Source organism: Macrobrachium rosenbergii, chromosome 53, assembly GCF_040412425.1.
Source record: "Macrobrachium rosenbergii isolate ZJJX-2024 chromosome 53, ASM4041242v1, whole genome shotgun sequence".
Lineage (NCBI taxonomy): Eukaryota > Metazoa > Arthropoda > Malacostraca > Decapoda > Palaemonidae > Macrobrachium > Macrobrachium rosenbergii.
In genome coordinates this window covers 32,799,452-32,809,451 of record NC_089793.1, presented here as the reverse complement: position 1 = coordinate 32,809,451, position 10,000 = coordinate 32,799,452, and the positions used below count along the sequence as shown (strand labels likewise).

Here is a 10,000-nt window from a genome sequence, read left to right as displayed (position 1 = left end):
CAGTCAGTGCGCAAAGTCTAGTCCAGCCCTAACCAAACATTTGAGTATGTGGGTGAATAATGATATGTACACATTTTTTTTTTATTTAGGTAAGGTGCATTATCCTCCTTCCAAAATAATTCTCTCGGATTTCATACCTCATCGGTTTCAGATTCGAATTTTGATCAGATAATGTTTGTTTTCATGTACAGGGTACTGCTCTGTCTGAATTATGAATGGTTTTGTTCATTTGTTTATGCTTGTAGTGGGAGAATGTGTGTGTGTGTGCGTGTGTGTACCTACACAGATATATATATATATATATATATATATATATATATATATATATATATATATATATATATATATATATATACAATATATGTATATATAACTATATATATATATATATATATATATATATAAATATAGCTAAGGGTTTTCAATTCGTTGGATTACTGATGGGCACAAAACAAAGAATGCCCACGCTGAAAAAAACTGAAGTTGTAATGACCAAATGAATAATGGGTAAAAAAAATACTAACAGGTTTTATCTATTTGCTGATTTATAAAGTGATAAAACTGGGAGAGCGATATCCATGGTCACTAAGATATATATATATATATATATATATATATATATATATATATATATATATATATATATATATATATATATATATTAGTGACATGGATATCGTTCTTCAATTTTATCACTTTATAAACCAACAAATAGATAAAACTTGTTAGTATTTTTTTTAACTCTTATTCATTTGGTCATTACAACTTCAGTTTTTTTTTTCAGCGCGGGCAGCCTTTGTTTTGTACCCATCAGTAATCCAACGAATTGAAAACCCTTAGCCGTTTGTAGCTTTCCTTTGTGTTGGTTATTGGTGGCAATATTGATTTTTATTTTTCAGCGCGATGACCTCTTGTTGTTGGGAAGCGTCCAGTCGACAAATACATCACAGTCATTTGCGAAAACTTGACAAATTATGTCATGGTTTCCATTTGTCTCGTTATATTTCCAGCTGCAGTGCCCTTTGTTGTTATGTGATCAATAAACAAATATACGTAGCCTTAGTCCTTTAGATAAAAAAAAAACTTTTCTTTCAATAAAAACTGGATTGTATAGCAAAATGCTATTGGAGAATGTTTTAATGCGTCTTATTAGTTTCATAATATTTTTATCCATATGATATACAAGAAAAGTGTGTGCTGTGCTGATATGTTGAAGTCAGTATTTGGGTCTGTCCAGAGTTCCGGAGAGGATGTAGCATTTAATTCTCGTGAAATATTTAATCATTTTGGATTTAAAGTGGTTGTATTGGTGAAGTATATATTGACCGAGTGGATATGTTATACAAATTTTCTATCAAGATTTTTTATTTTTCATGTGGCCAAATTTATTGACATTGTTAATGACTATATTAGTTTTTGAGACACTAAATTTATTAACTGCGCTAATGACTATATTAGTTCTTTCGACTCTACTTCCCAGAATTAATCAATCCAGTTTTCTTGGATTTCAGCCTGAGGCTTATAGTTCATTTCAAGAAACGAATCAGCACTTGAATCTTTTCTCCTCTCTAAACCCTCAGATGCGGCAGCTGCGGGCACTAAGACAAGGGAACTCGACTTTAGCCAACGCCCCAATTGCCAATAATTTTCGGCCGATTCAAACTGCCCACCACAGGACCATACGCACCAATATACACTTTACTCACAATAAACAGGTAAGTCCGTTCACTCTGTATGTTTAGCTCTGGTAGGTGGCTTTTTTTTTTCCTGTATATCTTTTGGTGGTTTTCAGGGTTTGTGATTTCTGAAGTTTAGAGTTTTGCTTTCTTTAACCAGGGCAATTACTTTTTGCTCCTTCTTCGTCTTTTTTTTCCTGTAGCCTATATTTTCCTTTACATTGTTCTTATTTTGCATTCTTGTCGTGGTTTTACTTTTGATAGTGCTGTGGTTATAATGCAGGTTATTTATTGCTCATTATTAAAACTCATTATTGATAAATGTTTTCCAAGCTCCTCATAGCACATACTACTGAACCGAACTGTATTGAGTATGAAACGACGGTGTAAGATTTAATCAAATAATTATTTGAAAAACTGATTAACCGTACATGAGGAAAATCAGAAAATCAAGAGAAAATGTTCTCTCTCTCTCTCTCTCTCTCTCTCTCTCTCTCTCTCTCTCTCTCTCTCTCTCTGCTAGATTTCATCACGTATTTATTTGAGAAATCGATAAGCCGTACATTAAAAAAAATCAGAAAATACACAAACAAAATGTTCTTTCTTTCTCTCTCTTTCTCTATCTCTTTCTCTTTCTTCTTCTTCTTCTTCTTCTTCTTCTTCTTCTTCTTCTTCTTCTTCTTCTTCTTCTTCTTCTTCTTCTTTTCTCTCTCTCTCTCTCTTCTTCTTCAAACCTTCTTCAGCAGCACCGCAATCGCATGCGTTTTGCGAATATCTCTTTTACCTGAGTTCCTTCGTACTCGCATTTTCCTTATTTTTTTTCCTCGTGTGCAGTGTCGTGTCCGACCTTTGACAATGACTTATTTTCCTTCTTTTTCCTGTCTCTCCATCCGGGCATTCCGTTCCTCTCACGCGCCATTACCCCACACTCTTTCACTTGGCCGTGGCAGCTTCAGATAAGACAATTTGTTGGTCGGAAGACAAACTTGCTACAACGCCAGACTTTGGGACTGTTTGTATTGACGTGAGGGAAAAAAGTAAAAAAGAAAAGAGAGAAGGAAAAATCTAAGAAAAGAAAGACAAAAAAGAATAAGTCAAAATGGGAAAAGAAAGGAAAAAAAGTTAGTGCACGTTCCAGAATGGTATAACTTTTGAGATGTTCTTGTGCTTCACCCGAGCTATCATTATGAGATTTCTTTGTTTTTTGCCGGCGGTGGCGTAGTTTCCTCTCGAAGAAAGTTTATGTAACGGTCATTTATGTGTTTTTTTATCTCGTCTGCATGTTCTCATATGGTGCTCGAGTGTGTTGTTATTGATTAGTTCTTCAGATAATACTGATTGTTTTTATATGGTTTTGATATGCTTTTAATTTTTATTACGAACTGTACATTATACAAAAAAAAAAAAATCTTGTTTCTTATATTGAAATTGCGGTGCCTGTGTTTCCTGTATTCAACCCATCATGGTACATTGTTAGGTCTGTCCTATGATCTCACATGTGAGTATGTTTCAGATAGGAAAGGGAATGATAATCCATATCTATAATTTAAATTAGACAGTAAGAATATTGAGCTCCAACCCTGTGCATCTTTTATCCACAGAATGCCATTATTTCCCGGTGGGTGATGACCTCCTTCCTCTAAACACAAATAGATTTCGCTCCACAAGATAAAAAGAAAGCAGAAAAACGAAACAAAAGTTAAGGGAGTTTCCCCTTGAGTCACAGACATGTTTTAGTGACTCGCCTTTCGGACTTTGGCAAAGTCAGTTGCAGATTCTTATTTTTATTTTAAGTGACAGAGACGGGAATGAATGCCTAAGACAAGGTCTTGGAAGGGGAGTGGGTTAAAAAGAGGCGGTTAAATAACTCAAAAAAAATGCAGAGGAAGGCAGAAAATTCTTCCAAGGGAAAGCCTCTCATTCTTGGCTACTTCAGTAAGAAAAGAAGACTTGGGGAAGAAGGAGCGAGGGTATTCATTCATTCAGTGTTTGGAAACTGGGTAGAGTTTTCAGTCGTAGGTGGGATTTATTTCTCGCTCAATTAACGGCGTGATTGTGATAATTGTAATTAAACGTTTGAATGTAGTGAAATTGGGTATGGTTAATTGATTGCGTTATAAATGGCGGCCAGTACTTTTATTCATAGCTGTGTTCATGAGATACGGGAGTGGCCATCGTCTATATCTCTCTCATCATACGTACGTATATACATGTACGTATGTATGTATATATATATATATATATATATATGTGTGTGTGTGTGTATATATATACATATATATGTGTGTGTGGGTGTATGTATATATACTGGTTTGTTTATGTATATACCTATCAGTGCGCAAAGGTATTAATTTAATATCAATTTACTTGTCTCTCTTGAACAGGGCACTTTATACAGAGAAACTTGGAGACTAATGTGCAGTGAATGTTTGCCTTGACCACAGTATTTTTACCTTGGTTTTTTTTAACCTTAAAAATATTCCCTTATCCATACGGAATGAAGGCCCTGTTTATGTGTAATTTAGTTGCAGTCTCAGGAATTAGAGTTGAATTTTGCAGATATTGTAAAATGGGGGAAAGTTGTCAGTTATTAGCTGGCGTGAATGACGATCACGAAACTCTTGAATATAACAGATGACTGAATTTTGCAAATGATCCTAGATCTTTCCATACCATTCTTGGTTACCTTGCTGAATATGAAACACGAGGTCAGACCCTACCTGGATGAAGAAAGTAAATATTAATAAAAAAAAAATCAGTCTTTTAGGCAAAGATCCACAGAATTTCGGTAGTTTCACCATGATAAGAGAGGGGGAAATATTTTTTGCCTGTCGACCCCATCATCCTATTATATCAGGGCACCATGGATGATAATATGGAGCTGCAACGCTTTTTCTTGATTTACATAAAAGTTTGTAAATAAATGTAGTTTTGGAAATTTATTTTCTTCTCAAATTGATTCCAGTTAGGTCGTTGTTTTTCTATGTAAAAATCTAATCAGGAACTTTCTTGAGATATGAGTTCAAATTCTATGGTGTATATAATTTTTATGCTTCTGAAACTTACGAAACGTGGCCTTTCTTTGGAGTTTTGTTTTAGAAACAAGTTGAGCGTTATCTGAATTTCTTGGCATTGCTTTGATGATCGGTTAGGTGAGTTTTGCAAGCACAGTTTTGAAGGTTAAAGATTGGATTCCACTTAACCAACTGTAATAATTTATTTTAACAAATTCAAAAAAAAAACATCATTTAGTAGAACAGGGTTTTTGCAGGTTTCATGAACATGATACTCAATAAACAGATAATTTTAGTACTTTAACACTACTTGAAGCCAAGTTAATTGCTATTCAGGAAGAACAATTCTATTAAAAGAAAATTTCTGTCTCATGATATCATTGTTGCCTGGTAATAACAATGTTAAGCGACATCACATACTATCTAATATACTATCCTTGAATGTGATCGTTGACCGTATATGCAGCTCTCTTGCGAGCATTTTTCCAGAGAACTGGTACAAGTACAGATATGCTTGTCTTTGCATATTTAATCTTTCGTGTGTGCGTAGACAAGTGAAAAGATTAATCACATGAAACTCGAACAAGAGTAAGCGTCGTCCTATATCTTCAAAATTGTAAAATAATCACTCATATGTTGATTGATACGTTCTCAGTTGTTCATTTATATGATTGTTGAAAATTCCAGTACTGAGACGCAGGCAAATACAAAATCATATGTCGACACTTACTTATGAAGGTTGTAAATCATCTTGTATGCTTGTCTATGTATATATACAATTACATACATGACTTTATTTCTGCGTTAGTAATCATACTTAAATATTTCTGTCTGGTGAAAATCACGATGACATGTAATTATAAAATACAATCATTTTAAATAAAGTTTTTTTTAAAACTAAGTTGACACTCCCGTACATATTTTTTATATTTGAAAAGACAAGAATCAAACACACTATAAAATAATATTACAGCGATATATATTATTATGTATCCATAAAAACTATACGTTTGCAATCACACCAGTAAATAAATATACATAATATAAACTACAGTAAAAAATCATCTCAGCTGCAAAAATTAAACATATTTATTGGACGATCTCGCAGGTATCTATTAACTTTTGTTATTAAACGTACATTGATAATCAAGCAAAGTATTTGCGGATATAAAATCGTACGCTTATAAGCAGGCAAATACACGAAAAAACATAATTGTATGCAGATAAGCATACACTTCTTAAACATGTTTATGATCAAACATAACCCATACATAATATTAACTTTCGGGTATATATACATATATACGAGTATATATATATATATATATATATATATATATATATATATATATATATATATATATATATATATACAGTATATATGTATATATATATATATATATATATATATATATATATACATACGTGTGTGTATATATATTTATATATATATATATATATATATATATATATATATGTATATGTATATATATATAATATATATACATATGTATATATATACACATACACACACACAAACACACACACCCAAAGATTAATAATATGTATAGGTTATATTTATGCTGTTGGATTCCTACCTCAAGGGCTGCCTCAGGGATGTTCAGGGAATTTATCTAGCATAACTTTGTGGTCACCCGTTCAAGCAGTGACTAGAACTAACATATTCAGCTTCCTTATCAAACAACCAGTATACAGAAAGTGTTACCTACACACACTTTTTTCGACACACACACACACACACACACACACACACATATATATATATATATATATATATATATATATATATATATATATAATTATATATATATATATATATGTGTGTGTGTGTGTGTGTGTGTGTGTGTGTACAGGAAGCTTCAATATGTTAGGTCTAGTCATTATTGAACTAAGACTCTAAACTAATGCCAGATTCCCCTGACCCGTAAGTTCCCTGAACATCCATGAGGTAGCCCTTGGGGCTAGGAATCCCACAGCATAAATAGTTGCCGCAGACCGGAAAGATATCACCTTCTGGCACGAGTCCCTTTAAGGAGAGAAGGGTAAGGAGTAAGAAAGTGAAAAGATTTATATGTGTGTGTATATATATACATATATATAAATATATGTGTTTGTGTATGTATACATATATATATATAGATATATACTGTATATACAATATAATGTATGCATGTATGCGTATAATAAAGACGGGTGCTTACGTTTTTCATTACCGTAGAAAACAAGTTGCCCCCACACACAGTCGCACAACACAGCGGTAATTAAATGTTCCTCATCAAAGCAGTCAGAAAAAAATGGAAAAAAGGGGGGAGGGATACGTCCCCTCAACGGTGCCCTGTTTATCTCGTAAAAAGCAACCCGTCCATTTAATGATTTCAATTGCTTCACAATTGATGTTTATCACGTTCATTAAATGCGATTCATATCCCAATTAAAATGAAAATGGCAAATTCCCAAGTCTCTCTTTTTCCCATATGGGACTTTTCCCCGTCGGAAATTGTACTTTTAGAAGTGCAATGAAAGGAAGAGCGATTGCAATTCAAGCCCTAAGTTGCCATCAAGAAATACGCTTTGTTGGCGTTTTTGTAAATGTATTGCCATACTTCATGTTCATTGCAGGTACTTGGAGTTTCTAATGGTCCTCGAAAGAGACATAGCATTACAAGCGGCGAGGATGTGACATAAAATGTTGCTGCTGAATTTATTATCAGCAGAGCAATTGCCGGTCAACTTCGACGTTCCACGTTGTTTCGGAAGTTATTTGCTTGGCTTTTCTTTACCGATAAAATGGCTCACGAGAAAGGAAGGTTTCATCATTCTTCATTTCAGTTTAGATCTTTCAAGCTTAATGTAATGATATGCATTACCATTCCAAATCACTCTAGCGCTCGTGTTCTTATTAATAATTGAGCTTTGCTCGTAGGAAATTCACTTCAATATTTTATTTTATTTATTTATTTATTTATTTTGTGTGTATAGGGCGCCGGGATAGGAATATTTAATGAAGTATATTTGGAACAGTTGTTATTATATCCATCTATGTGCTAAAGCATATAGAAGTTTAGACTTCATAAATAATTAATTATTTTTTGTCATTGTATTCGAATATTTTATATATTATTAAGATGCCACCGGTTTATGATTCTTCTTTGAATATATTCGTTACTCTTTATGGTGTATATGAATATTGCTTCATAAGAGAGCTGTACCTGTTGTGGTATGTATGGAATTGTCTATGTGCATGTATATATATAAAGAGAAATTTTACGTAGTCTCCTAAACGTGTATGATCTTTGTTAGTGTTATGCCAGTTGGAAATCATTAATTAGGCAGTTTCCTTTATTTTCGTCTACGTATAGTGGGATCAAAGGGGTCATTTATCGCTAGCTGTAATGGTATTTTTATATTAGTAAGGGTTTTGAAAGTGATAAATTGAAAATCGGATCTCTAGGCAGAATTTACATCATAATATGTATTTCATATTTCATATTCCCAAAGTAGCGTGAATTGGATATTAAACGACATTTGTAGCTTCATGATTGCATATAAATCACGGTGTGATAAAAAAGATTTAATTCATATATATATATATATATATATATATATATATATATATATATATATATATATATATATATATATATATATATATATATATAATATAATTTATATATATATATATATATATATATATATATATATATATATATATATATATATATGTGTGTGTGTGTATTTATTTATGTGTGTGTTTGTGTTTGATTAATGAACGCATGTTGGCGTGTACGTCAGTCAGCTGCACTAATATTCAGAAAACGTTTGGCGAAGTTTTTAGTGACAGGTGAAAACTTAACAGGAAAATTGGTTGTCTTGAAATAGTCTGCACGAAAATAGTTTTTCAGTTCTCGGGAATCAAATTTTCATCCCCCGCACATCTTATTCTGCCTCATTTCTTTTCTGATTTGCCAACTCTTAAAACAACTTTGGTCTCCTCTACTTTAGCAGTCAGATAACATTATTCCTCCTTTTTTATTGCAATTTTTTGGTCATCTCAAAAATTTCTTCCTGTCACCTTTATACATCTTCAGTTTCAGTTTCATTTTATTCCAGATTTAATCAAGTTTTTCTCAGTAATCTATAGCGCCTTACCCTCCTTGAGCAATGATGTACCATTTATAGATATCTGCCAATCCTCCTTTCATTCTTAATTTCTTTCCTGGTTTGAGGAAGGTCGTATGATTATCTGTTCTTTTCTTCTAAAGAGGTTTTATAACACATCCTTAAATAAAGATCGGCCCCATAATACAAGACTTCCTTTTGCACGTTCACTGAGATTTTTTTTCTATTACATCTAGTTTCCCTTTCTTTAATCAGTTTACCCTAGCTGACGGCAAAAATCAGCAGCCGGTGCCAATATGAGTTGAATTTGAGCAGCCGATCTCCGTTAGCTTCCGTGATGTTGGCTACATATTTTTTTCGTCAGTCCTAAACAACAGATTATAGTTATCAATAGGTAAAACTTTTCATTCTCTATAAATATCATCATAAATTTATTCAGAACTTACTGATTTCTCATCAAAGCTTTTGACCTAAAACACAGTACTTGTCGTCTCAGAAGAAGCAAGGTTTTCATGCCATGTGGGGCGATATTTCAATCCCCCTAAAGTTCACAATACTGAGAGACGACTGTAGAAGGAGGTGCTTGAAAATACATCTAGCCCGTTGTACATTTCAACTGGATTGCAGTTAATTGTGTTCACATGTGTTCAAACATATATGAATGTTTTATTTTCCTGATAGTGACTACCTTATATTACTTGGAAATTAATGCATTTCCATTAATTAGGGTGAATACATGGCCTACTTACAATATGCAGGAGAAATGGACACTGCTAATCCATGTTACCGAAGGATTATAATCGCAACGAAGAATCCTCTCTAAACAAAGTGAATCTGAACAATGTGGCAAATGCCTCAAGAGAAATAGGTGGATATATTATCAGTCATAATTAAATAATCGCGCAGTTCGTGAGAGAATACTTCAAGTAAATATCTTACACATAATAGAAATAACGTGATGAATACGTAACTCTCACAAATACTGTAAGTGAACATATTTCTCCTGGAAAGAGAATAGTGTGAGGAAATGCATCACTAAAAAAGAAATTACTATGTGTAAATATAGGATAATTAAAAATTATAATATACATTCCTTAAAAAGAATTTCGTTTCAGAAGAAGAATTGCATGAACAAATAATTTTGTGAGGAGACTCATCACTCCCAGAAAG

At 32.8% G+C, this 10,000-nt stretch overlaps 1 protein-coding gene across 2 annotated transcripts in view; it reads left to right on the top strand.

Annotated features, from left to right (window-relative positions):
• Positions 1 to 10,000, top strand: part of LOC136834403 (carbonic anhydrase-related protein 10-like) — a 639,930-nt gene that overhangs the window by 603,327 nt on the left and 26,603 nt on the right. For both annotated transcript variants that reach the window (XM_067096964.1, XM_067096965.1), the window contains one exon: positions 1,581 to 1,715. In XM_067096964.1, the coding sequence (XP_066953065.1) occupies positions 1,581 to 1,715 (135 nt within the window). The remainder of the gene's footprint in view (positions 1 to 1,580; positions 1,716 to 10,000) is intronic.